The sequence below is a fragment of the Larus michahellis genome, chromosome 20, assembly GCF_964199755.1.
Source record: "Larus michahellis chromosome 20, bLarMic1.1, whole genome shotgun sequence".
Taxonomy (NCBI): Eukaryota; Metazoa; Chordata; class Aves; order Charadriiformes; family Laridae; genus Larus; species Larus michahellis.
This window is the reverse complement of record NC_133915.1, coordinates 6,173,499-6,201,226: the sequence shown is the minus strand read 5'-3', so window position 1 is coordinate 6,201,226 and position 27,728 is coordinate 6,173,499. Positions and strand designations below refer to the sequence as shown.

General features: G+C 65.7%; 1 protein-coding gene across 3 annotated transcripts; it reads left to right on the top strand.

Annotated features, from left to right (window-relative positions):
* Positions 1-1,249: 1,249 nt before the first annotated feature.
* BMP1 (bone morphogenetic protein 1) lies at positions 1,250-25,947 on the top strand. 3 transcript variants are annotated; one of them, XM_074563638.1, is made up of 20 exons: positions 1,257-1,900; positions 11,000-11,113; positions 11,205-11,357; positions 11,469-11,586; positions 12,443-12,621; positions 12,741-12,846; positions 13,251-13,375; positions 16,664-16,779; positions 17,047-17,149; positions 17,598-17,714; positions 17,806-17,951; positions 18,288-18,483; positions 18,596-18,721; positions 18,882-19,042; positions 19,213-19,393; positions 23,032-23,157; positions 23,264-23,391; positions 24,519-24,732; positions 24,832-25,082; positions 25,362-25,947. In XM_074563638.1, exons 1-20 carry the CDS (start codon positions 1,756-1,758, stop codon positions 25,494-25,496), a joined length of 2,940 nt encoding a protein of 979 aa, XP_074419739.1. In that variant the 5' UTR covers positions 1,257-1,755; the 3' UTR covers positions 25,497-25,947. The 3 variants fall into 3 exon arrangements, with proteins under 3 accessions (XP_074419741.1, XP_074419739.1, XP_074419740.1); XM_074563639.1 differs by lacking the exons at positions 1,257-1,900; positions 11,000-11,113 and having other exon boundaries at positions 11,216-11,357; positions 11,495-11,586; XM_074563640.1 differs by lacking the exons at positions 23,032-23,157; positions 23,264-23,391; positions 24,519-24,732; positions 24,832-25,082; positions 25,362-25,947 and adding an exon at positions 22,160-22,661 and having other exon boundaries at positions 1,250-1,900.
* The last annotated feature ends 1,781 nt before the right edge of the window (positions 25,948-27,728 follow it).

Genomic DNA, 27,728 nt, shown 5'->3' with positions numbered 1-27,728 from the left:
GTCACTCACAGACCTCGGCGCACACGCGTGCACACGCACACGCGTGAACACGCACACGCGTGAACACACACGCGACCACGCGGCCCAGCCAGGGCTGACGGTTGCCCTGCTCTCTGGGCACCCCCCGGCCACCCTGCGGTGGCTCCCCCCGCTCCAGGGTTGCTCGCCCACCCTCCCTGGGGTGCTAGCCCAACTCCTGGGCTGCTTGCCCACCCGCCCCAGGGCGCCCAGCTCCTGGCAGGCCCGTGACCCGGGCGGGCTGGGTGCCTCTGGGTGCAGGGCTGCCTTTAGGGTCGGGGAGGGATGGCAGAGGGAGCCCCGGCCCCGCGCCCCTGCAGCATCCCGGGGGGGTGGGTCCTGGCTGCGCCCCCCCAGGAGGAGGCAGGGTGTCACTGGGGGATTTGCAGGGTGCTGGCAGCTTCCCAACGCCTGCCGCAGGGCCTGGAGCCCAGGGATGTTTGGGAAGGGTGGGGGGGGGCTGGGGGTGCTGCCTCCTCCTCCTCCGGCAGGATGGAGGATGGGGGGGTGCAGGGTCTGGGGTGCAGGACGTGGGGTGGCAGGACCGGGGGTGCGGGACTGAGGGTCCAGCACCAGGAGATACAGGGTGCAGGGATGGGGAATGCAGGGAATGCAGGAGTGGGGCTGGGGAACGCAGGATGGGGATGCGGGACCAGGACGTGGGGGCGCGGGAGGAGGGGTAGGACTGGGGGATGTGGATGGGGGTGTGTGGGATGGGGATGGGGGGTGCGGGACCAGGAGATGGGGGTGTAAGGGGGGGGTGTAGGACTGGGGGATGGGGATGGGGGGTGTGGGATGGGGATGGGGGTGCAGGACCAGGATATGGGGGTGTAAGGGGGGGGTGTAGGACTGGGGGATGTGGATGGGGGGTGCGGGACAGGGATGTGGGGTGCAGGACACAGGGGTGTAAGGGGGAAAGGACTGGGGGATGTGGATGGGGGCTGTGGGATGGGGATGGGGGGTGCAGGGTGGGGGTTATGGGGTGCAGGAGCACAGGTTGTGGGGTGCAGGACTGAGGGACAGGGTGCTCGGGGGGGGGGTGCAGGACCGGGGTTGAGGATATGGGACAGGACTGGGGGGGGCAGGATCGATGCAGGGGGATATGGGACGGGACCCGGAGGGGCAGGATCGGGATCGGGGGATACGGGATGAGATCGGGGGGGGTCAGGATCTGTGCTTGGGAACGTGGGATGGGACCGGGGGGGGAGCCAGGCTCTGTGCTTGGGGATACGGACGGGACCGTGGAGGGGCAGGATCGGTACCGGGGGATACGGAAAGGGACCGGGAGGTGCGGGACAGGACAAGGGGGAGCACAACCGGGACCAGGGGGTGCAGAACGGGGTCCGGAGGCTGGGAAGGGGGCGCAGGAGCGGGGGCTGCTGTCCGGGACCCCGGCAGCGGCACGGCCCCCCCCACCCTCCGCCGCCGCTGGCCCCGCTCCCAGCCCTGCGCCCGGGGCTGCAGGGGCCGAGCTCCGCGCTTGAACCCGCCCCCGCCAGATCTCATTTCCCTAAAAAAAAAAAAAAAAAAAAAAAAAAAAAAAAAAAAAAGAGAGAGAGCGAGAGAAAGAAAAAAAAAAAGAGAGAGAGGAGGGGAAAGGAAAAAAAAAAAAGAAAAGCGAAGAAGGGAAGGAAAGAGGGGAAGAGAGGGGGAAAAAAAATAATAAATAAATTAAAAAATAAAAGCCGCCCGCCTCTCACACACACACCCCCCCCACCCCCCCCTGCCCGCGGAGCCATGGCCGGGCTGCGGACCTGCGGGCTGCTCCTCTGCCTGCTCCTGGCCCGGGCCATGCACTTCCCCGACTACTCCTACGTGCTGGAGGAGGAGGAGGAGGAGGAAGACGCGGAGCCCCTGGACTACAAGGACCCCTGCAAAGCCGGTAGGAGCTGGGGGGGGGCTGCGCCCCGGGGGGCGGCCGGGCAGACAAAGGGGAGAGCTTTGGGGGGGGGTGTGGGGTGTGAGTGTGTGTGAAGTGAGTGTGAGTGTGTATAAAGTGAGTGTGAGTGTCTCCTTTGCACGGGGAAACTTGGCTCCCCCCTGCCGGGGGGCTCCCCGCTGCCGGGGGTGTGTGTGTCGGGGGGGGGGGGGGCAGCGGCCGGGGAGCATCTGGTTGTACTTAGGGTGGGAGCGGCGGGGGGGGGGGGCTGGCCAGGCGCCCCGCTTTCTCTCCCCAGCCTTGGCCGCACCGGCAGCTGTCAAAGGCGGAGGGCAGCCCCCCCGCCCCGCATCCCCCCCCCCCCCACACACACACATACCCCCACCATCCCACCCCAAACCGGCCCCATCCCACCCCACGCTCCGTGCCCCTTGGTTTTCTCCTGCCCCCTCCCCATCCCCAAACCCCAGCCACGGAAAGCTCGGTCCCCCGACACCCGCCGGGCTGCAGCGTCCCGGGACGCCGGGCCAGGCTCAGCCCGGAGTTTGGGGGGGGGGGGGGGGTGGGTGTTTGTTTGCCCCCCCAGCTGGGCTCCCTCTCTGCTGGGTCAGGGGCTTGTTGAGTCGTTCTTCGCATTTTGGAAGGGCTGGGAGCAAAGTGGGCGCCGCGGCGGGGGGGGCAATCCCTGTCTCCCAGAGCGAGATAAAGGCAGACGGAAGGATTTGGCGCTGGGGGTGGGGGGGGGAAACTGAGGCACGGGAGGGACACCCATGGCTGAGCGCGGAGGGGAGGGCTCGGGTCCGGCTGGAGGATCACGTTTCTCTTTAATGGCATTGTCTGCGCTGGAAGGCGGCTGTTGATAGAACTTTGTCTACACGAGGGCTTTTTTTCTGGCCAAAAAAAATCTTTCCCTTCCTGCCCTCCCGGCCTGAAACAGCAAGGCTTGCAAAACTGTCCGGGCAGAGCCGGCTGGAGCCTCCGCTCCGCTCCCGCTTCATCCAGCCCCCCCCTGCCCCCCCCCCGCCCCGGGAGAAACGGGGGCTTCACCCCCTGACGAGCCCCACTCATTAGGGAATGGCTTTACCAGCCGCCCAGAGCCCCCCCCACCTCACCCCGCTCCCGCACACCCCGAGACCCCCATCGCCTCCCCGGGCGCCGGCTGTTCCCCCCCCATCCTCCCCCCCTTCCCCGCCTGCCTTTACGAGATCCTTATGTGACTAATTTAATTACGGCAGCTCTTCCCCAGGGGCCCGGGGGTGGGGGGGGGATCAGGCCCTGCCACGCACCGCACGGGCCAGGGATTTACCCCCCCCAGGTTGGGCTCCGTGGATCCGGGATGGTGAGATCCATCAGCGGGGGCTGCTCAGTGGCCGGACCCCCCCCCCTCCCCCCCAGCCTTCCCCCTCCCAGCATCCCCCTGACCCGCAGCGGGGGCTTGTTTTTGTTTTTGGGGGTGGCGAAGTCCCCCGGAAACAGCTGAGCTGCCGAGGCCTCGCCGCCACCGCGGCTCCCGGGCAAGCGCCGGGGGAGGAATTTGGGTTCCTTGGCACAACTCATGCCAGAGGTATCCTGAGGCCGCCCGCCGGGGCGAGGACGGGTGCCGGCGGCTCGCCGCCCTTTTGGGTGACGATGCCACCCCTCTGCAGCGGTGCCAGCGGGCCACCCCCTGCCGCGTCCGGGGAAGAGCCGCCCGTGCCGCCGCGTCTCTTCCAAGGATGCCAAAACGGGACCGCTGGGAGATCCGGCCCTTGGACCAGCCCCCAGGCAGGCAGGGAGGGAGGAATTAGCCGTGGCCCCGCTTTCCCTTTGCCCGGCCAGCAGGATATCCAGGTCTCGCTGCCCAGCGTTGAGGAGGGCAGCCGTCGGGTCGGATCCTGGTGGCGTCTCCGGCCGGGAAAAGCAACCGGCATCGCTCGCGCCGCCGCCGGCATCGCTCCCACCACCCGGGGAAGCAGCTCGGCCGGGGCTCGCTGTGTTTGCAGAGCCCCCGCGAGCTCTAACCAAACATGTCCCCAGCCTGAGGGTTTGCTTTTGGCTCATGCCGGGGCAGGGGGGGGTTCGCTGGCAATTTGGCTACAGGAGGTGGGACGCCCTGGGTGCCCCCGGCACCTGGGGAGGGACGCAGCCCGTCTTACTCCCTGCGCGTGGCTCCGTGACCACATTTGGGGGTGTCAGGCTAAACCGGGGGGCTGCCGTGCTTGTGCCACCCACTGTCACCCTGCTCTCGGGGAGGGGGACATGGGAGTGTGCAGCCCCACGGGGGTCCCACAGCCCCCCCCCCCCCAGGGTGGGCACTTGGGGACAATCTGCTCCCCCACGCTCTCCGTGGTTGGGGGGGCTCAGCATCTCCTGCCCGCGGGGTGACGGCAGAGCCGTGGGCAGGGGTGGCACGGGTGCACGGATGGGGCTGGGGGGGTCCAAGCCCCCCCTTCCTCCGGGTATACGAGCTTCCCAGCCGTGCCTGGAGCGCTCTGGCTCCGGCTGCCTGGGTTTCACCTAGATTACACTTTCCAGGCGTAGCCAGCGGAGGCTACTGGTTGCAGTCACACTTGTCAAGCTGCCCAAAAATATTTTCCAGCCGTTATATGTCACTTATTCATGCAGGGTAAAAATCCACCCGCCGAGCCGGGGCCGGCGGGAGGCCTGCGGTTCGGAGCTCGGGGACGGCACAGAGCCCTCGGAAAAAAATCTCCGGCCCATCCCGGGATCTGCTTTATCTTTGTGTAATCACCCGTTCGGCGCGGCGGCGTGCTCCGGCGGGGGCCGGGGTTCGATGGCGAGGCCGAGGGGGGCTCGCTTGCCCGCCCGCCCGCCCGCCGTCGCTTCCCGGCTCCTGGGAAACCCTCCGGCTGCTGATTCACGCCGGCGGGTCGCGGCGAGGGGGGAGACGGCGTTTCCTGAGGCTTTATCCGCCGTCGTGCCCGGGGCTGGGAAACACATGGGATGGGGCGGCCTCTGGGAGCCACGGCTGGACCCCGGGAGAACAAAGCAGCCGGGAGGGATAGGGGGAAAGGAGAGAGGATGGCTGATGGGTGGTTTTCCCTGAATTTTCCCTGTTGGCTGTGCTGCAGGGGGTGTTTTCTGGGGGAGAATGTGCTCTCCCAGTTGCCCAGAGGTTTGCTGGAGGTCTCCAGCATCGTGGCAGGGAGAGAAAAAGGCATCCCGCCGCATCCCGCCGCATCCCGCTGAGCTGCGGAGAGCAGGCATCCCGCTTCTAACCTCGCCAAGGGCTGCAGGAGGGCTGTGGGTCACCGCTGTCCCGTCCACCCGGGGCCGGGGGGGCTTTGCATGGCAAACCCTGCTCCATAGGTGTGTAAAAGGCAAGGAGAAAATAATCCCACCCCCCCCCGCTTCTCTCAAGCTGCAGGAGGGGTTCAAGCAGCCCGGCCGGGGAGCCACAAACAAACTTGGGAAGGAGTCAGTCGGTGCCGGGGGAGGGCAGGTGAGGAGAGGATTGAGCAATAAAAGCAGGAGCGGGGCAGGGGGGGGGGATATATTTGCAGCCAGAGCCCTGGGGCAGATGCACAGAGGTCTGGGAGCCCCTGGGAGCCGGTGCCCCTCGGCAGAGCCAGTGCCAAGGGACAGGGACAGTGCCGAGCCGGGGTTATCCCCACGTGTGCCGAGCTGGGTGTCGGGGTGTATTCCCATCCCCGACAGGCTCCGGTCCCTGCTGCCGCTGGGCTCCCTTCCTCGCAGGCGAATGCAACAACAACACACACACACACACACACACACACACCGGCCCCCAGGTCCCCTTGGCAAAGTGATTTGCAAATATTTTCCTTTCCAGCAGCTCTCCCTTTCACAAGTGACCGATGCTGCTGGCCCCGGGCTGTGTTTTCCTCGGCGACCTGGCTTTGCAGGGAGAGCCCGTTCCCCGCAAGCGACCCCCGCAACGCTTCCCCCCGGCTCCTTCCCCGGGCGGGGGCTCTGCCATCCCTTAGGCATGGCATCCTCCGCGCCGAGCCCCGGAGGAGGCTTTTCCTCCGCTTGCTGTCGGGGAAGAGGAGCAGAAGGAAAATCCTTCCCCTGGAGTGATCAATCCATCCCTCCTGCTCCCGTCCTGCCCCCGGATGTTCGTTAGCTGGAAGCCGTTAGCTGCCGCGGGCCGTGTTTATTGGAGGCCGGGCTCCAGGGTGCTTATTTCACGCTTACGCTGCAGCATCGCCCAGCACGGAGCGGGGAAAAGGCTGGAAGCCCCCACCCCGATGCCCCGGTGGGGAGGGGGAATTGCCCATGGATACCCGGGAGATGCCTCCGGGCGGGATGCGCCTTGGACCGTGGAGGGATGCACTGGGGAGACGGGATGGGAACTGGGGAGAGGGATCATCCCTCCGCCTTGGACACCCTACTTTAGCGTTTCTGCCTTCTGGGTGCTGCTTTCTGTCTGCACCCCGGGGAGAGGAGGGCAGGGCTGCCGGCAGGAGGGTGCCCGGTGCTGGTTCAGCCCCGGCTTTCGCAAAGGCACCGGCGGGGACAAGGATGCTCCGGCGAGGAAAGAGCGAGGCAGGGGGTCCCGGCTGCCTGTGGGGACAGTGACCGACAGCGGAGCGTCTGCGTGCCAGGACTGGTTCTTCGGGGGGTTCCCCTTCGGTGCTGACCTGCTCCGTCCCCCCCCGTGCCTCAGTTTCCCCACCGGTTGCGGAGGGGCCGTGCTCTGGCCTGGCTCCCAGCCTGGCCGCCGAGGCTGAATTCCTGCTTTGTGCCTGCTGCGCTCGTCGGAAGGTGCTCTGGGAAAGCAAATATTCCTCGCCCCGGCGTTTACAGGCTGGCTGCTCCCTCTCTCCCTCCGGCTGCCGGCGAGGGGCACCGGGAGAGGGGCTGCGCCGCTGCTGGGGGACAGGAGAAGGCTTTACTTGCCTCCGCTTCATGCCTCCACCCTGTCCCCATCGTCCCTGGGGTCTCTGCGGGGCCACCGGCCACGGGGCCACTTCGGTGGGGGCCTGCTCCCCCAAACCCCGATGGCCCCATGGATGCTCCGCATCCCTCCGCCTTTGCGCCCGCGCCTCCATCCCTGGTCCCTACAATCAGGGCAGAGCCCTGAGGATCTGGGGGGGACCCTCCCAGCCCCGGCCAAGGGGGGTGCCCACTTCTCTGGCCGCGGCCCCGGCGCGTTTGGCCGCCAGCGGAGCTCGCCGCGGGGCGCAGCTGGGCTGGCGTGCGGGGGCGAGGGGCGGCGCGAGGAGCATTCCTCACATATTTAACGACTCTGCCGAGCCAGTGGGACGCTGCTCCGGTGACTCCGCGGCTTTTACGACCCGGCCGTTCGGCCGAGGCCGGGATACACCTCTTAAACCGCTCTCCTCCATCCCTCCCCGGCCATGCCTCCGTCCCTGGCCGGGGCAGAGCGACTCATTCCCTGCATCCTCGCACGCTCCGAATCCTTCTCTCTGCTCCCTGCCTCACACCGGGAGCGGTGCTCGTGGCTCGGCATCGCACGAGGACTCGTGACGGCTGGGTCGGAGCTGCTAAACCGGCGAGGGAAGGCTGGGCAGGGGATGCTGCCCGTCTTGCCGGAGCCACGGGAGCCCATCCTGCCCGGTACCGCTTCAAGGGCCGGTGGGATCCACGCAGGGAGAAGGGTCCTTCCCACCCGGCGCCATGCACAGGGTCTCGTTTGCCCCAGACTGACCTGGAACATGATCCCGTCCTGTTTATCTGCCGCCATCCCCTGCCAAGGCTTCCCCGCCGCTCTGTTTGCTTTTGCCTGCTCACCAGAACATCGCGTTCGCGCCCCGGCCTCTTCCCGCGGGTTATTTTTCTTTTTTTTTTCTTTTTTTTTTTTTTTTTTTCCTGCGACATGGTTCCCAACCTTGGTGGAGACCCGAGGTCAGGCTCATCCCAAAATCCCGGCGAGGTGAGGCCCACGGGTAGCCATCTCTGCTCCTTGCCTCGCCCGGGGGGATAAAGGATGCTGAGTGGCTCCTGCATCCCTGTGGTGCCATGGCAAAGGGGACCGAGGGACCCCGCGGGGACGGCCACCGAGCCGAGGGGATGCCTGTAGCGTGGGGATGGGGTGCTGCAGGGGTTGGCCGGGGTCCGAGTGAAAAAAACCTTGTTTGTCTAAAGCTTCAGCCCCGGGGGTTACGTCACCCTTCCAAGAACCCAAAAGAAAACACATAGCACAAAAAGTCAAACAACAGCGGAGGGCTGAGTTATCTCCTGGCTTCGGGGCGAGGAAGAGCTCGGTGGGAGCCTCGCCGGCAGGTCCCGAAACAGCTGGTTGTTTTCAAGGTGACGGGAGGGATGTGCGTGGCCGGAGCCTGGATGCTCCCCGGCTCCCATCCCCGTTCCTCTCTGGCCGATGGGCACGAGGATGGAGCCATCGTGTCGCTGTGACTGGTGCCTGCCCTCGAAGCTGGTGTCCTGTTGTCACCCCATCCTCCCTGCTGGCATCGTGTCTGCCATGCTGGCACCGCATCCTCCCCGATGGCACCGCGTCCTCCCTACGGTCACCGCATCCTCCCCGATGGCACCGCATCCTCCCTACGGTCACCGCATCCTCCCTGATGGCACTGCATCCTCCCCAACGGCACTGCATCCTCCCTACTCGTCCTGCATCCTCCCTACAGTCACCGCATCCTCGCCGCTGGTACTGCATCCTCCCTTCCCTACTGTCACTGCATCCTCCTTACTGTCCCCGCATCCTCCCCCCTGGCACTCCATCCTCCCCGTTGTCACCGCATCCTCTCCCCTGGCACCACATCCTCCCTTCCCTGCTGTCCCCGCATCCTCCCCGATGGCACCGCATCCTCCCCAGTGGCACCGAACCTCCCCCCTGGCACCGCATCCTCCCCTTTGGCACTGCGTCCTGCCCCCTGGCACCGCATCCCCCCCCGTTGTCACCACCGCGGCTCGGACCTTGCCCCCGTTGACTCCGCGGCCAGCGCCGGGGTGAGCAGAGGGCAGCACCGGTGGCGGTGGGCTGGGATCTCTCCCTCCCCCCCCCCGCCCCAACACGGCACCTTCGCCCCCCCAGCTGGCAGGGGGCCCCCTTTGCTTACAGGGGTCCCCCCCAACCTTGGAGGGAGGATGCTCACTCGACGAGCTGCTGCGGCCCAAACCGGGAAGGGACAAGTGGCAGCAGCGTGGCAGCGTGTCCGACGAAGCCCCTCGGGGAGGTTGAGAGTGTCTGGGGGGGGCTGGGTTTGGTGAGCAAAGACCCCCCCAAACCACCCTATTTGTCGCCGGGGCCAGGGTGCGCGGGGAGCGAGTGGGAGGAGGAAGCAACCAGAGCCCGGACCAACGTGGAAGTTTCTCAATCCAACGCTTCGGGCTTGTCCCCAGCGTGTCCTTACAGGGACGGCTGCCGGGACATCCCCCTCACCGCCACCCCGCGTCCCCCACCTCCCCTCGGGGAGCCGCTTTCCCCCAAAAGCCTGGGGATTTTTTGGCGGGGGGGGACGGAGAGGAGCTGGGAAAAGCAGCCCCGCGCTCGCCTGCCCGGCTCTCTCACGTATCCCAAATCCCTCACATATGGTTTCTATATCACTTGGCTCCGCCGGCGCTTGCCGGGCTGTAAGCGAGCTTACTTTCCCTTGTCTTTCCATGCAGCTCTTGGCACGGGACGCTCGTCCTTCTCCCCGGCCCTGCGTCCTCCCCCGCGCTGCCCGTTCGGACACGTCTCTCCGGGTGTGGGGCGGGGGGGAATGCGGGGGGACCGGGGATGGCTCCTGCCTCTTCTCTACCCTCAAATTGCAGCCTGGCGGTGCCAGCGGCGGGTCGGTGCCAGGGGAGGTGCCGGCCCCGGCTTGTTTGCTCTTCCCTTGGCTTTGCCGCAGGTTTGCTCTCCACCCCGGGGCTTCCCACCGGCCTCACGGCGCTGGAGACGGACCCCGAACGTGGCTCTTTCGCCCCAAAACGCCTTACGCCACAGTTTGGGGCTCGGTGCCATGCGAAGGCGTGAGGTGCGGTGGAGCTGGGCTCATCCTCTCGCCCCCGCGCCGCTTGTTTTGGACTTGTCAGGGTTCTCCTCATCGTCCCGCCTTGCTTTGGTAATTAGTGGCTCTTTTGGGATCCACTTGCTAATTGCTTGGAGCGCGGACTTGGCGCCGCTCCCCATCAGCCCCTCAGCTGGTCCAGCCCCTCTTCCCCCCCCGACCCCTGCACCCCACCGCTGCCCTTCCCCTCCCTGCCCTTCCCCAGGGCAGGGGGGTGCCCGGGACCACCCGTTTTGTCCCCAAAACCCTGGTGTGAAACCCAGCTCCGCCCTGCGCTGGCCGCATCCGGAGCCTCCAGTGCCGGCGCTGGCGTGGCGGCGCGGCGTTGACCTCAGCCAGCCCTGGGCGCTGGGGACGCGGCGTTTCCGCAAAAAGCCGGGTCCCCGGGGGCTCGGCGCCGGCCCAGTGCCGAAGCCGGGAGCCGTATCCCACAGCATCGCCTCAATGGCGAGCGGGAGAGCAGGGCAGGAGGAGGAGGAGGAGGAGGAAGGGCTGTGCAGGGTTATATCCTCCGGCCCTGTGATGCTGAAGCATCTCTGCACCCCCCCAGCCTGGCGGGAGCCGTGGCAGAGTGATGCTGGGGGGGGGCTACGGCCCCGGCAGACGGACGGACAGACGGACACCCCTCGGCCGGCTCCGTTCCTGCAGGCGCTGGGCACAGCGGGAGCTTCCCGGGCCATATGGCTTCACTTGGCGGTGGCAGATGACTCGGAGGTCGTCGGAGCATCCCGGGGCTGTCGGAGCTCGCAACGGGCTCGGCAGTGGGGGGGGGGGATTGGGGGGGGTGGGCAGGAATGGGGTCCCTTTGCCCAGCCTTGGGTTTTTGCAAAGTGAAAAGAAAGGAGTTTTTGCAACGCAAATAATAAGAGAAACCCTTAAAAAAAGCGATGGACCGGGCTTTATGCGAACCAGATGTCAGCGCCGGGGCTGGCTCCAGCTGCCGGGAGAGCTGACACGGCGGCGGGCTGGGGAGTTGGGGGGAGCCCGGCCGGCCCCCCAGTTGAAGGAGGAGGAGGAGGAGGAAGGGCTTGCCTTCCTCTTCAGGGACTTGCCAAGTGCGGAGGGGCTGGCTGGGGGGAGACGAGCCCCCACGGGGTTTGGCGTCCCCCGGTATAGGCATGGGGGGCTCACACATCATCCCCCCCCCCCACCACCACCCCAGCTGCCTTCCTGGGAGACATCGCCCTGGACGAGGAGGACCTGCAGCTCTTCCAGGTGGAGCGGGTGGTGGACCTGGCGCGCCGCACCGTCACACGCCTGCCCACCAACTCCTCAGGTACCCCCGCCGTCCCCCCTCCCCCCGGCCGCCTCCGTCCCCAGGGTGGGCTGCCCATACTGACCCCCCCCCACTCCAACCTTCCCCACAGGCAGCAACGCCACCAAGGCCAGCCCGCGGCCGGGCCACCAACCGCACAACCGCGGCCGGCAGCGGGCACGGAGCCGCCGCGCTGCCACGTCCCGGCCGGAGAGAGTGTGGCCGGACGGGGTCATCCCTTACGTGATCAGCGGCAACTTCAGCGGTGAGTGCAGGCGAGCTGGGGTGGGGGGAGAGGAGGAAGATCGCTCCGTCCCCGGCGTGCCTCAGTTTCCCCATGCCGGGCTGACGGCCCCTGCTGCCCCCCCTCCCGCAGGCAGCCAGCGAGCCATCTTCCGGCAGGCGATGCGGCACTGGGAGAAGCACACCTGCGTCACCTTCCTGGAGCGCAACGACGAGGACAGCTACATCGTCTTCACTTACCGACCATGCGGGTACGTCGAGGATGGGGGGGTCCCGGGCGCGTACCGGGACCACTCTGCCCCTTGGCTCTTGCAGCTCGTAGGAACGCTCCTTAGGATGCTCGGATGACGTGCCTTGGCACCGAAACGCCCGCGTCGGCATGTGCGTGGGGGTAACGGGCTGCCCCAGACCCTCTGGGTTTTATGGAGGGCTGAGGAGCCAAGGGGATGTGTCCCTGTGTGTGGCTGGCTCGCAGGAGGTCTCGTAGCCACCAAACCGTGGCGCTGGCCGGGGTGGGCCGGGGGCTGAGGTCGGTGGCGCGGCACCAGCCCGGGCTTGCAGTGGGGCCGACGCCAAAGGAAACAGGGGTTTGGAAGAGCTCAGCGTCTTCACGCCTCAGGGCACGGCCCCAGCCAAGCAGACGGTGGTTCGGAGGAGGCTTTCCCCTGGAACGGGATGCGCGCGGCGGCAGGGGGGGTGCCGGTCCGAGCCCCCGTGCTGGTGTGAGCCCCGAGTGCGGGGCTGGAGGCAGGGCTGGACCAGCCGAGCTGTGGGGTGCGGGCGAGCGTCCATCCACGGTGCAGGATGGGCACCCGTGGGAGCAGCGCCATGGGATGCTGGGGCTTCCTGCAGCCGTGCCGTGCCGTGCCGTGCCAGGCACCCCAGGGGCAGGAGCCGAGCTCTCCCGGTTTCCAGGCAGAGCTGAGGTTGGAAGCAGGGCTCGAGCTCCCCGCGGGAAGCTCCCAGCCGGCCGCAGGGATGCTTCCCAGACGCTCCACACCGAGCCTGACTCATGGATTTACCCAGGGATGCCCGCACCGCAGGGGCATTGCTATCCCCCGGAGAGCCGGGACTCAGCCGGTGCCACCCGCCTCCTCCCCCCACCAGGTGCTGCTCCTACGTGGGCCGCCGAGGAGGGGGACCCCAGGCCATCTCCATCGGCAAAAACTGCGACAAATTCGGCATCGTGGTGCACGAGCTGGGCCACGTCATCGGGTTTTGGCACGAGCACACGCGCCCCGACCGGGATGACCACGTCTCCATCATCCGGGAGAACATCCAGCCAGGTAGGGACCAGCCCTCCTTCCTCTTCCTCTTCTTCCTCCCTGCCGTGGGGGGGGCTGCCGAAGCCGGGTTCCCCCCCGCCCCAGCCCCCATGGCATCCCCCTCCCGCCTGCCTCCGCAGGGCAGGAGTACAACTTCTTGAAGATGGAGCCGGAGGAGGTGGAGTCGCTGGGCGAGACCTACGATTTCGACAGCATCATGCACTACGCCAGGAACACCTTCTCCAGGTACGCACCCGGTGGGGGAGGGGGGGACACGTCCGCGCGTCCCCGTCCTCCCCGCAGCGCACCTGGGGATGGTGGCATGGTGTCCCCAGCCCCGGAGAACGGTGGCACGGTGTTTGCAGCCCCAGAAGACAGCGGGACATTAGCAGCACGGAGTTAATGAACTTGGCGCACAACCAGCTCCAACGGAGCCGTGCCGCAGCACGCCGGGGCGGGATGAAGCCCCACGGCATATCCCTGGCCGGGGCAGGGACGGTGTTGTCCCCGCGGTCACCTCTGTCGGGGCCACGTCCCCGCTGACTCACCGTCCCGCAGGCTTTAATTAGCCAGGCTGTTTTTAGCATCCTTCCTCCGGCAGCGGGGAGCTTTTCCAGCCGCTGCTCAGCCTCTCCCTCCTCTCGCCCCAGGGGCATCTTCCTCGACACCATCCTGCCCAAGTACGACGTGAACGGGGTCCGGCCCGCCATCGGCCAGCGGACGCGGCTGAGCAAAGGGGACATCGCCCAGGCCCGCAAGCTCTACCGCTGCCCGGGTGAGTGCCACCGGGATGGCTCTGCTGAGCCCCGGGACGGGGTGGCATGTCACTGCCGGTGGTGGGGGGCTGGAGCAGCCTCCAGGCTGATCGGGGGCCGTATCTGCCGGGGAACGGCTCTGCTGTCACCCCAAGACGTGACGAAGGAAGCATCACCCTGGCTGGGAAGCGCCCACCCATTTTTCCAATGGAAAAATGCTTTTTGGGGCTCCTCCTCGCCACCAGGCCCCCTGCAAGGAGAAGGCAAGTTGCCTTTCTCCATCCGCAGTGTTTTTCCAGGGTGGGGGGGGCGTTGTGAGTAGAAGCTAAATGCGAGACCTTGGTGAGCCACAGGGCTCTGCCTGCGAGAGCAAGGGCATCCTCAGCTGCCCTCTCCTCCCACTCCTCCGAGAAAAGGGCATCCTCCAAGAGCAGAGCATCCTCCACGAGCATCCTCCAAGAGCATCCCCCAAGAGCAGAGCATCCCCTAAGAGCATCCTCTGGCAGCATAGCGCCCTCCAAGAGCAGCCTCCAAGAGCATCCTCCAAGAGCAGAGCATCCTCCGAGAGCATCCCCCAAGAGCATCCTCCAAGAGCAGAGCATTCTCCGAGAGCATCCTCCAAGAGCAGAGCATTCTCCGAGAGCATCCCCCAAGAGCAGAGCATCCCCTAAGAGCATCCTCTGGCAGCATAGCACCCTCCAAGAGCAGCCTCCAAGAGCATCCTCCAAGAGCAGAGCATCCTCCGAGAGCATCCCCCAAGAGCAGAGCATCCTCCAAGGGCATCCCCCAAGAGCAGAGCATCCCCCAAGAGCAGAGCATTCTCCGAGAGCATCCCACAGGAGCACAGCATCCTCCGAGAGCATCCCCCAAGAGCGTCCTCCGAGAGCAACCCCCAAGAGCAGAGCATCCTCTGAGAGCATCCTCCAAGAGCATCCTTTGACAGCAGAGCACCCTCCAAGAGCATCCTCCGAGAGCATCCTCCAAGAGCATCCCTTGACAGCAGAGCACCCTCCGAGAGCAGAGCATTCTCCAAGAGCATCCCCCAAGAGCAGAGCATCCTCCGAGAGCAAAGCATCATCCTCAGAGACCATCCTCCAAGAGCATCCTCCGACCCACCCCAGCAACGAGAGGGTTTTGGATGAGGCCGGGTGTTATGGAGGGCTGTTACCGGCGGGATGGGACGACGTGGTCCCCACTGCAAGACCAGGGTCCTCGGCACAACCATCACGGCCAGGGATGCTCGCCACGACTATCGCACGTGTTGTCACCTCAAACCCGGGCTCTGGGGAGGTTGGCACGAGTCGTCCCCCCCCCGCCTCCGGCTGCAGGCGTGTGCTCTGGGGCTGTGCTGACAACATCTGCAAGGAGTTTGGCTCCCGCTTAATTCCAGCGACTAATTAGCAGCCTGGAAAAGGGACGTCTTTGTGAGGGGCCCCGGCAGCCGGCTGTGCCGTGGCCGGGGGGCTGCGAGCAGGAAAAGTGATTAATTTGGAGGGGTTGGCGGGGGGGAAGAAAAAAAAAAAAAAGAAAAAAAAGACCCAAAAAAAGAGCCCCGCAGCAGCCTGGCTTTCCCTTCCCTTTGTTTCCACTGTGAAGCAAAGAGGGGAAAAAAGGCAACGAGCCCAGGTTTCAAGCCGCTGTTTTTTAACGTTTCACCTTTCATCTGGCGGTCTGTCATCCCCCCCCAGCACCAGCCCTGTGAGCGGGGAGGTGGGGGGGCGGCCGCCTTGGCCCCGCCACAGCCGGAGCGAAGCGCCGCGTGCCGCGTCCTCGGCATCATGTGGCTTCCAGATGGCAACGCTGGGCCGGGTCCAGCCGCGGACGCGTAAACCTGTCCCGGAGCCCAGGCGGCGAGCTGGGCCCCTGCGGCGTGGCAGGGCATGGCGGGGGGGGCCTACAGGACGGCTCCTGGCCATGGGGTTTGGTGGCTGGGAGGGGGGCACGGTGCTCACAAGGGGGTGGCGGGAGGATGGCCAGCCACTCTGGGCTCTTTGGTGATGGATTTCGTGGTTTGGTTTTTTTTTTTGTCCTCGGAGCTGGGAATTTGGGTGGGAAAAGGGTGGAGGGAAGGTGGGGGCATTGGCTGGTCTGCACATCCCGGTGCTGGGGGGGTTCCCGGCTGTCTGACCCCCGGCTTTTTCATGGAATCATAGAATCATTAGGGTTGGAAGGGACCTTAAAGATCATCTAGTTCCAACCCCCCTGCCATGGGCAGGGACACCTCCTGCTAGATCAGGTTGCTCCAAGCCCCGTCCAGCCTGGCCTTAAAAACTTCCAGGGATGGGGCTTCCACCACCCCTCTGGGTAACCCGTTCCAGTGTCTCACCACCCTCGTGGTGAAGAACTTCTTCCTAACGTCCAGCCTGAACCGACCCATCTCTAGTTTTAATCCATTCCCTCTAGTCCTACCATTACCCAACATCCTAAAAAGTCCCTCCCCAGCTTTCCTGTAGCCCCCTTAAGATACTGGTAGGCCACTAGAAGGTCTCCTTGGAGCCTTCTTTTCTCCAGACTGAACAACCGCAGCCCTCTCAGCCTGTCCTCATAGGAGAGGTGCTCCAGCCCTCGGATCATCCTCGTGGCCCTTCTCTGGGCACGTTCCGGCGCGTCCATATCTCTCTTGGAGTAGGGGCTCCAGAACTGGACGCAAACACTTTCAGGTTCATCAGATGGTCACGAACCTGATCTTCACTTACGATGGGCAGTTCTTTCCAAGCCCTGCCATTGTCTTCTGTGACTCCGGGAGCGCGGCCGGAGCCCTTGCCAGTGAAGACTGAGGAAAAGAAGTCATTGAGAACCTCGGCCTTCTCCATATCACTTGGCACCAGCTCTCCCGTTTCCTTTCTGAGGGGGCCCACACCTTCCCTAGTCGTCTTCTTACCATTAATATATAGAGAAATTTTTGCTGTTTCCCTTGATCTCCTTGGCTAGATTTAATTCTAACAGAGCTTTAGCTCTTCTCACCAGGTCTCTTGCTGCTCGGACAGCTTCCTTATATGCCCCCCATTCCAGCTGTCCTTTCTTCCACTCCTTGTAAAGTTTCTTTTTGTGTCACAGGGTGTCCAGGAGCTCCTTGTTCATCCAGGCAGGTCTCCTAGCGTTCTTTCCTGCCTTCCCCATTGTCGGTATACTTTGCTCCTGGACACGGAGAAGGTGATCCTTGAATACTGACCAGCTGCCCTGGGCAACCCCTTGCCTCTAGAGCTTTGTCCCACGGCACTTTGGCCAGCAGATCCCTGAAGCGATCGCAGTCTGCGTGCCTGAAGTCCAGGGTCCTAAGCTTGGAATGCATTTTTCCCCTTTCGCAGCCTGCGGGGAGACGCTCCAGGACAGCCAGGGCAACTTCTCCTCCCCTGAATTCCCCAACGGATACTCTGCCCACATGCACTGCGTCTGGAGGATCTCCGTCACCCCGGGAGAGAAGGTACCAGCCGCCCCCAAGGCACCCCGCCTCCTCCCAGCCCTCCTCTCCCTCCTTGCCCCATCTCCTCCCGATTTTTTTGGCGGAGGGGTGGCCCTAACCCCAGCATCCCCCTGCCCGGTGCCTCGCTGGGGTTCAGGATGCTGCCGGGCATCACCACGGAGCGGGTCCGGGTACCACCTGGACCAGCCAGAACAGAGAAGAGATCCCGTGGGGCGCCGGGGTGGGGGTCACCCCATGCTTTTTTTTCACCCCCGCTTCCAACCTTAGATCATCCTGAATTTCACCACCCTGGACCTCTACCGAAGCCGGCTGTGCTGGTACGACTACGTGGAGGTGAGAGACGGGTTCTGGAGAAAGGCCACGCTGCGAGGTAACCAAACCGGGCGCTGCCCGCCCGCTGCCTGCCCCTCACCTCCCGCCCCCCCAAAACGGCGATGCTCCGGCAGCGGGGCTCCCCTCTGCCCGTATCCCCCGTGTACCAAAGCCCTTTTGCCCCAAAGGGGTGGCCCCAGAGGGGTTATTGCGGTGATCGGGGGCTCCCAGTTTGCTGGCCCACACCAGTGAAACCAGTCCGGTTAACCCGCCAGCACATCCCTGCCCGGGGGAGATGCCGGTATCTCCGTCCCATCCCCACAAACTGGATGTTCCCCATGTCCCAGTTAACCCAGTTTCTATGAAACAGCCGGAAAAGCCGGAGGGGAGCGGGGGGAAGAAGCAGCGTTTTTCCTTTAGGATGCTGGCGGGGGGCGGGGTGGTGGGGGGGAAATGGGAGGTGGTGGGGAGGAAGAGGAGGCAGCCCAGCACGCCTTCGTCCCCAGGCAGGTTCTGCGGGAACAAGCTGCCCGAGCCCATCGTCTCCACCGACAGCCGCCTCTGGGTCGAGTTTCGGAGCAGCAGCAACTGGGTGGGCAAAGGCTTCTTCGCCGTCTACGAAGGTAGGGGTGGGCGGGGGGGGGGGGTGGTGGGTCACGGAGCCGGCGGCGGGGCCGGGTCAGGGGGGCTCAGGCGGCTTCTCCTCCCTTCCAGCCATCTGCGGGGGGGACGTGAAGAAGGACAACGGGCACATCCAGTCCCCCAATTACCCCGATGACTACCGGCCCAGCAAAGTGTGCGTCTGGAAAATCACCGTCTCCGAGGGCTTCCACGTGGGCTTGACCTTCCAGTCTTTCGAGGTGGGCGAGCGTCCCCCCGCGCTGTGCCGGTCCCACCCCCCCCAACTCTTTCTGGGGGGGGCGGGAAGGGGAAATCTCCCCAGCAGCATCTCCCCGACGCGCTGCACCCCACGGAACGGCCCTGGTACCCGCATCCCCCCCGCCCCTTCCCCGCACCGCCTCCGTGCCTCAGTTTCCCCACGCAGCACGCCAACTCCCTTGGCGGGTGGGCACGTGGATGTGGGAGCGCGGGCGTAAAGAAAGGGGCAGGGAGGGTTTGGGGACGCTGGGGACAGGGTGGCATCCCTCCGCGGCTAGCCTTCACCCCCCGCCCTGGCCCTGCACCCCCCCCCCTAGATCGAGCGGCACGATAGCTGTGCCTACGACTACCTGGAGATCCGGGATGGCGACAGCGAGTCGAGCAGCCTCATCGGGCGCTACTGCGGCTACGACAAGCCGGACGACATCAAGAGCACCTCCAACAAGCTCTGGATGAAATTCGTCTCCGACGGCTCCATCAACAAGGCGGGCTTCGCCGTCAACTTCTTCAAAGGTAGGAGAAGCGCCGGGGAAAAGCCGGGGGGGGGGCGGGGGGGGGCACCGTTGTGGGGGGTTGGCAGCCCCTGCCTGCCCGCTCAGCGCCCCCCCCCCGCCCCCCTGCCCAGAGGTGGACGAGTGCTCGCGTCCCAACAACGGGGGCTGCGAGCAGCGCTGCGTCAACACCCTGGGGAGCTACAAATGCGCCTGCGACCCCGGCTACGAGCTGGCCTCCGACAAACGCCGCTGCGAGGGTGAGTGACTTCCCCCCCCACCACCACCACCCCCACCGCCACGATGCCATCCCCCCACCCCGCTCCCCGAAGCAGCATCCCCGGTCGGTCCCTGGGGACAACCCCCCCGTCCCCCACCTCCCGGGGACGTGACGGGCGCCGGGTGCCTCCCGCCCTGCAGCCGCCTGCGGAGGGTTCCTCACCAAGCTCAACGGCTCCATCACCAGCCCCGGGTGGCCCAAGGAGTACCCCCCCAACAAGAACTGCATCTGGCAGCTGGTGGCCCCCACCCAGTACCGCATCTCCCTGCAGTTCGATTTCTTCGAGACGGAGGGCAACGACGTGAGTCGGCCGGGGAGGAGCAGCCCCTCGCTGTCCTCCGTGTGTCGTCGTCCGTGTCCCCCCACCGACGCCGCTGGTGGCTTGCAGGGTGGCACAGCCCTGCCACCACCCCCGTGTAATGTATTTCCACCCCACCCCACCCCACCCCCCCCGCCCCAACCCGCCCCCAGGTCTGCAAATACGACTTCGTGGAGGTGCGCAGCGGGCTGACCCCCGACTCCAAGCTGCACGGCAAGTTCTGTGGGGCCGAGAAGCCGGACGTCATCACCTCCCAGTACAACAACATGCGGATCGAGTTCAAGTCCGACAACACCGTCTCCAAAAAGGGCTTCAAAGCCCGTTTCTTCTCAGGTAGAGCCGCCCGGCCCAGCCGGCACGGGCATCCCTCGCCCTCCCTCGCCGAACCCCCCGTCCCCCCCAAACCGCCGCTGATGCCCTGCCTTGCCCGTGCCAGGGGTGCAGCCCCCGGTTCCAGCCCGGTGGCAGGCTCATCCCCGCCCCGCGGGGGTCTGAATCCTCCGGCAGCGCGTTTTGCTGCTTCCCGAGGCTTTTCCCCTCTTTTGGGGGTAGGGGTGGGGGCAAACGGGTCCCGCTTCAGAAGCTGGGGTGCCCCCGGGAGGTCCCCAAATGGCCAGGGGGTGCTGCGTCCGCAGGGGTCTGGGGGGAAGGTGCTGGGGATAGGGATGTGGTCGGTACTGGGGAGGCCAGCGCTGGTCAGGGGGGAGCAGCTCTGTGCCCCCCCCCCTCCCAGCCCCGCCGCGGGCCGGGCACTGCACCCCTCGCTCTGCTGCCGCCTCCTGCGCTGCTGCATCCCGCTACGCTGCACGGCCACGGGTTCCCTCCGCTTCCCGAGGGATGCCGAGGGGTGGGGGGGGTTGCGGGGGTGGGAATATCAGCATCCAGCCACCTCCATGGCTCAGGTCTCCGGAGTGGTCCCTCCTCCCACCCCCCCAAAAAAAACCCCACCATTACCTGCTTATCCCTGTCTGTTCTGTGGTCCTCTCTCCTCTCCCGGGCCACGGTGTCACCTTTGGATTGGGGTTTGGGGTCGGGGCCGGGGGGGAAGGATGGGGACACGGAGCGAAACGCACCACCGAGCATCGCCTGGGGACGGTCCCCGGGCTGGGGGCTGCCGTGGGACCCTCGTGCAAGAGAGGGGCCCCCTCGGCACGGCGGGGTGCCCTGGACATCAGCCCGGCAGCGAGCCACCCGCAGCAGCTCCTGGACCGGACCACCGACACCTTACACCTCCCGCTGCTTTTTTTGGCCCCGTCGAGGCCTTTTTTGAGGGGCAAAGGTGGCCCCGGCGTCCCCAGGAGCCCTCGGGGCTCCCCCGGAGCGACAGAGACCCGTGCGGGGCCGGGGAGGGGGGGGGGGGTGGGTGGTCGAGTATCTTTGCTTTATTTTTTTTAATTAAAACCAAGGCAAGTAAGGTTGCCCAGCCGTCGGGAGCTGGAGCAAAGCCAGACCTCAGGGAAGCCCAGCGGCCGAGCGGCAGCGGGACCGCGGGGCAAGCGGGTGAGTCTTCCCTCCTTCCTCTCCCCTTTGCCTTCCTCCTCCTCCCACTGGCATGTGTGGTGGTCCCCGTGGGGGGGGGGGGGGCTGCATCCCCCCCACCCCCGCCATCCCGGACCACCAAACCCTCTCCCCACTCAGGTCTCGGGTTTTCCCGGCGGCAGGACCACGCTGGAGGTCTCGGCCACACCGGGGGCCCTCCTCCGGTGTGTCGCGTCCCCCCCTCCCCGTCCCACCCCGGGTCGCTCCCGGCCAGAACTGGGCAAAGCATCTCCCAGGCGGCTCCTTTGTAGCCGTGGAGGGTCTCTGCTAGCCACCGAGCCCTGTTTCTCGGGGCGATGGGCAGCCTGCCCCCCCCCCACCCCGGGTGCCCATTTTCCCCTGGCGAAGATGTGGCCCCATCCTCTTCTTCTTCCTCCTCCTCCTCCTCCTCCTCCTCTCCTCCTCCTCCTCCTCCTGGCGGGCCGGGGCGACGGGATGCGTTCTCCCGGGAATCCGCTACGGTGTCGGCACCCAGGTACGTGTGTGTGTCATCCACCCCCCCCCTTCCCCGGCTCTCCGCCGAGCCCCGGTGCACGGTGAGGGGGGGGTCCGTAGTGGGGTGATAGGCGCAGGCTGTGTGTGGGGGGGCTGCGGGGGCGGTGAGCAGCCCGGAGCCATGGGATGCACGCCGGGATAACGGTGAGCGCACGGCGATGCCCGGGTGGCGGCGAGCGAGCTGGTTAGAATTAAAAAAAAAAAAAAAAAAAAATTGCTCTAAAGACACCCACCTGGTTGGGCTTCTGTCCTCTGCCAACTCTCTCCGCTCTTTCTCCCCCCCCAGGCTCCCTCCGTCCCGCCGGGGGGGCGATGCCATTCATGCCCCCCCCCCGGTGTTGGAGCTGCTCTGAGCCTTCCTGGCCCATCCGAAGCCCCTTCCCATTCCCAAACGAGCTTTTCCGCCTCGCTTCCTCTCCCAGACCTAGGAGACGGCAGGTTTTAGGGGCTTGGGGCTGCCCCGGGGGGGCTGGCGGGGTGACTGGCTGGGGCAGGACCCCCCCACATTTCGCTGCTGCTGCCGGCTCCGGGAGGGATGCTCTTCTCCTGCATCCCTGTGAGCTCGCAGAGGGATGCTCAGCTGGCTGGTACCCGCTTGCTGCTGGCTTCCCCCCGCTGCTGCCCACCCCCCAAACCGTCGCCCCATGGCGGGGGGGGGGAGAGCAAGGAGGGAGCATCCCACCCCATCCCCAAAGCGGGGGCTTTTTTTTTGGGGGGGGGGGCGGTGCTCGGCGAACTGTGGGACGCCGGCGATAGGGACCTCAGGCAGGCGGTGGGAGGTAAGTACGGCCAGCCCGGACCCCTCTGCTGCCTCCCCCAGCCCGGAGACCCCCCCAACGCCCATCCTCATCCTCCCAGAGCCATGCCACCTCCTCCTCCTCCTCTTCCTCGCCGCAGGAGGGGCTCCCGGTTTGGGCGGGGGGGTCCCCGCCGTTGCCTGCTTCCCCGGCTGCCGCTCTGCATGCCCCGCTGCCGCCCCCCCCCCGCCCCCCCAGCCTCGCCGCCCCCCGCTTTCCCCCCATCGCTCCCCCCCCCCGCTTTTTTTTCTCCCTCTTCTCTCCGCAGAGAAGAAGCAGCAGCTCCAGCCCCCGAAATCTCGCCCCCCCGGCCTGAAGTTTCGCCTGCAGAAGCGGCCGCGGGGCCCTTCCTGAGCCGACGTCGTCCTCCCCATCTTTCTCAGGAACGCCGCGGCCCCGGGAGCCGTGCGGGAGCACGCCGGGGCCCAGCCGAGCCCAACCGAGCCCTGCCGCCGGCCCCGGCAGCCCTTTGCTTGACAGAACTGGTTGTTGGCCTTGTTTTTAATTTTTTTTACAATTTTTCAGGGGGTTTTAAGCACCCTCCCTGCCCCGTCCCCTTTTGGTTTTGTCATTGCCCAGCTGACCTCGGTGTGGGTTGGTTTTTTTGGGTTTTTTTTTTGTTTTGTTTTGGTTTGGTTTTTTTTGTTTGTTTTCCCCCCCTCACCCACCCCCCCCCCCCCCTTCCTTTTTCCCCGATTTTTACCGTGTCTGTGACATTTCCCTATGGATGAGTAAAGAGGGACTCCCGCGTCCTGGTCTTTTCTTGCGCATCTTTGGTTGTCACTTGTGTGTTTTTCTGCCTTCCCCGTCCGTTCCCTAAGCAGGTAATGGTTGTGGCCCCTGGGTGAAGCCCAGGGAGAGGAGGACCCATCCCGGGCACCCATGGGGGGGCTGCCCCCCCCGACCCCCCCCGACCCCCCCCTCAGGGGTGGGGTGTGTGCTCTCGGCAAGGAAATTTGCTTCGCTGCTGGCCGCAGGCGCTTGCTTGGCTGGTGGCTGCGGCGTGGGGCTGGGGACCGGCAGGCTGTGCCGGGATGCCGGGATGCCGGGATGATGTCCCAGCCGGCTCAGCCGCGGTCCCTCTGCTCTCTCTCTCTCTCTCTCTCTCTTTCTTTTTTTCTCTCTCTCTCTTTTCGGCAGACAAGGACGAGTGCTCCAAGAACAACGGGGGCTGCCAGCACGAGTGCCTCAACTCCTTCGGCAGCTACGAGTGCCAGTGCCGCAGCGGCTTCGTCCTGCACGACAACAAGCACGACTGCAAGGAAGGTGGGTCCGCGCCCCGGAACAACCCCACCACCACCACCCCAAATCCCTGGAATGACACACCACCCCCGCCCCCCCCCCAACCCTTGCACCACCATTGTCCCCCCAGCCGGCTGCGACCATAAGGTGACATCCATCTCGGGGAGCATCACCAGCCCCAACTGGCCCGATAGATACCCCAGCAAGAAGGAGTGCACTTGGGCCATCACTACCACGCCGGGGCACCGCGTCAAGCTGGTAGGGACTGGAAAAGGAGGGGACACGCACACACACCACAGGGGGTGGGCAGCACCGGGGGGGTCCCCTCACAGAATCACAGAATGGCGGGGGTGGGAAGGGACCTCTGGAGATCACCCCGTCCCACCCCCGGCCAGAGCAGGGTCACCCAGAGCAGGTGGCACAGGGACGCCTCCAGGCGGGTTTGGGATGTCTCCAGAGACGGAGACTCCCCCACCTCTCTGGGCAGCCTGTGCCAGGGCTCTGCCACCCTCACAGCACAGAAGTTCCTCCTCGTCTTGAGATGGAACTTCCCACGGTCAAGTTTGTGCCCGTTACCCCTTGTCCTGTCCCTGGGCACCACTGAGAAGAGCCTGGCCCCGTCCTCCTGACACCCCCCTTGAAGTATGGATCAGCGTTGATAAGATCCCCCCTCAGTCGTCTTTTTTCCAGGCTGAAGAGACCCAAATCCCTCAGCCTTTCCCCATCAGAGAGATGTTCCCGTCCCCTCATCCTCTTGGTGGCCCTTTGCTGTCCCCTCTCCAGCCGTTCCCTGTCCTTCTGGAACCGGGGAGCCCAGAACTGGACCCAGTGCTCCAGATGGGGCTTCCTTGGGGCAGAGCGAAGGGGGAGGATGACCTCCCTCCACCTGCTGGCCACGCTCTTCTGGATGCCCCCCAGGATGCCATTGGCCTTCTTGGCCACCAGGGCCCATTGCTGGCTCATGGTCATCCCGTTGTCCCCCAGGACTCCCAGGTCTGTCTCCACAGAGCTGCTCTCCAGCAGGTCACCCCCAACCTGTCCTGGTGCGGGGGGTTATTCCTCCCCAGGGGCAGCGCCCCACACTTGCCCTTATTGAATTCCATAAGGTCCCTCTCTGCCCAGCTCTCCAGCCTGCCCAGGTCTCTCTGGATGGCGGCACAGCCTCCTGGGGTGTCAGCCACCACCCTCAGCTTTAAACCTGCCAAGGGGACACTCTGTCCCTTCATCCAGGTCATTGATGGATATATTGAACAGGACCAGGCCCGGTACTGACCCCTGGGGAACACCACGCGTCACTGGTCTCCAACTAGACTCTGTGCCCCTAATCACCGCCCTCTGAGCTCTGTCTCTCATTGAGCTGAGCTTGGATGTCCTCACCTCTGCAGACCTTCTCGGAGCTGGACGTGGAGGCGCAGCAGGAATGTGGCTACGATCACCTGGAGATCTACGATGGCAAAGACGCCAAAGCCCCGACCCTCGGCCGCTTCTGCGGGGCCAAAGAGCCCGAGCCCCTCCTCTCCTCCGGCAACAAGATGTTCCTCAAGTTCGTCTCGGATAACTCCGTCCAGAAGAAGGGCTTCGAGGCCACCCACACCACAGGTACCGCCACCGTGGGGCTGGGGAAACCTGGTTATGGGGTGGGGGGGAGACCGGAGACCTTCCTAACCCACGGCATCCCGCCGTCGGCGTCTCCCGCAGTGTGCGGGGGCCAGGTCCGCGCCGAGGTGAAGACCAAGGACTTGTATTCGCACGCGCAATTCGGGGACAACAACTACCCGGGGGGGTCAGACTGCGAGTGGGTGATCATGGCCGAGGAGGGCTACGGTGTGGAGCTCATCTTCCAGACCTTCGAGATCGAGGAGGAAGCCGACTGCGGCTACGACTACATGGAGCTCTTCGACGGCTACGACGGGACGGCCCCGCGACTCGGCCGCTTCTGCGGCTCCGGGGTGAGCTGGGGATGGGGGGGAGCAGTGGGGTAGGGGTTTGTTTTTTTTGGGGGGGGGTGGGGTGGTGGAGATGCGAGGATGCATGGGTGATGGGTGAAGCCAGCGCAGAGCAATCCCTTGGTGGGGGGGGATTTGGGGTTGTCCATGGGGTCGCAATGATTTCGCACCCTCCCCAGGGCAAATCCACACCACACACACACCCCCACCCCCCGCCTTCAACCTTTGTGCATCCCCGGGGGTGCCTGTGGTCCTCAGCACCCCCCTCCCTCGCCCCGGCAGCCCCCGGAGGAGGTCTACTCGGCCGGAGATTCGGTGATGATCCGCTTCCACTCGGACGACACCATCAACAAGAAGGGTTTCCACCTTCGCTACACCAGCACCAAGTTCCAGGACACGCTGCACACGAGGAAATGAGGGGCCGGGGGTCCCGGACCCCCCTCCCCCCCCACCCCCAGCCCCCCACCTTGCAGGCAGGGAGAAAGGAGGAGGAGGAGGAGGGCAGGGAGGAAGGAAGGGGGGAGCGCTGCCCCGCACAGACTGCACGGAGGAGCACACAGCCAACCTCAGCACTCAGACACGCTCTGCTCGCACGGGGGGGCCCCGGGGCTCGGGCACCCACGGGCACAAGGGCAGAAGGAGGGAGGATGGATGGGAGATGGGGGGTGGGGGGGATCCCCTCCGCCGGGGTCCCCTCTGCCGGTGGCTGCCCCCCTCCCCCCGAGTCCTTGCTGCCGGGGGGACCCGAGGGGACCCGCTCCCCGGCGGCAGCTCTCTGAATGTACAAACCAGTAACCGGGAAGAGCCCAACACACGGAAGGTGCTGTCTCCCTCTTGTACCCACGAAATAAATACCCTTGTACTTGGAGGGGGGGGGGAGCGGCCCCAGGCTCTTTGCTTCCACCCCGGTATCCCCAGAGGCAAACGGCATCCAAAACTGGGGCTGGACTGGGGAGGCGGGGGGGGGACCCCAGCACCCTGCGGCAGACACACACGCGCACCCACACCCCCCCCCATATCCTGGGGGCGCCGCGGGGCAGAGCGATTCGGCTAATGGCGAGCTGATGGGGGAGCGGCCGGACCGTCTCCCAGGGGCTGGAGGGTGCTGGGCTCCGTCGCTGCAGGGAGCCATCTGTGTCCCCCCCACACCCCGCCGGGATTCCTGCTTTTGGGCAGCTCTGCAGGTAGGTGCTCACCCCACGCCTTTCCTTCCCCACCCCCATATCTCAGCCCCGAGGGCATCCCAGCCGAGCCGGAGTCGCCCCATAGCAAGTAGCCCGTCCCCATAGCAAGTAGCCCGTCCCCATAGCAAGTAGCCCATCCCCATAGCAAGTTGCCCTTCCCCATAGCAAGTCACCGTTCCCACAGCAAGTCATGAGCCCCACAGCAAGTTGCCCATCCCCATAGCAAGTCACCAGCCCCACAGCAAGTCACTGTCCCCATAGCAAATCGTCCATCCCTATAGCAAGATGCCGTCTCCATAGCAAGTCACCGTCCCCGTAGCAAGTCATTGTCCCCATAGCAAGTCACAGTCCCCATAGCAAGTCACTGTTCCCACAGCAAGTCACGAGCCCCATAGCAAGTTGCTCATCCCCATAGCAAGTCACCGTCCCCATAGCAAGTAGCCCACCCCAATAGCAAATCACACAGCCCCATAGCAAGTCGCCCGTCCCCATAGCAAGTCGCTGTCCCCGGCGTGGGGCGGTTGGGGTGCCACGTGCCGCAGCCACCGCGTGCTGCAGCCACCGCCTGCTCCAGCCGCGTCCCCACGCCGCGCCGCCCGCCCGCGCCCGCCGCGAGCAGATGGCTGGTGGGCTGCGGCACGGGCCCCCGCGCCCGCCTCGCGCTCCCTCGTGCAGCTTTGTGCGTCCCCTCCTTCCTCCCCTTGTCCCCTGATGGGGCGACGGGGATGCTCCGCACCCCGTTTGCGGTGGGATGCTGGGGCCAGGCAGCAGTGGTGGCGTGGAAACGCAGGGAGGGCCCCAGAGTGGGCTGCGCCCGGACAGGACGGTGACGGACACCAGGGCTTGTCACCCAGGAGGGTTTGCAGCTGCGGTGATGGGTGAGGAGGTGCCAAACCCAAACTTTGGTGGCCGTCCTGGGGCTGGCGAGGGGACCAGGGTGCCCGTGGCTGCCGCAGCATCCCTCCGTGCCACCTGCAAAGCCCTGTCCCCCTCTCCCCGAGCTGGACCGGGGTCTGGAGCTGCTTCTGGGGCTCCTGGTGGGGGACAGAGGCGTGTGACACGGCCGGTGGCGATGGCACAGGGTTTGATACGCCACCAGCACAGCACAGGGATGCTCGGGGACCCGTTTGCAAGCGGGATGCCAGGGACAGGCAGCAGTGGCGGCGTGGAAAGCGCTGCCTGGGCAGGGAATGCCCCGGAGTTGGCTGTGCCCAAACGGGACGGTGACGGGCACCAGGGCTTGTCACCCAGGAGGGTTTGCAGCCGCGGTGATGGGTGAGGAGGTGCCAAACCCAAACTTTGGTGGCCGTCCTGGGGCTGGCGAGGGGACCAGGGTGCCCGTGGCTGCCGCAGCATCCCTCCGTGCCACCCGCAAAGCCCTGTCCCCCCCCTCCCTGAGCCAGACGGGGGCCTGGAGCCGCTTCTGGGGGTCCTGGCGGGGGACAGAGGCGAGTGACACGGCCGG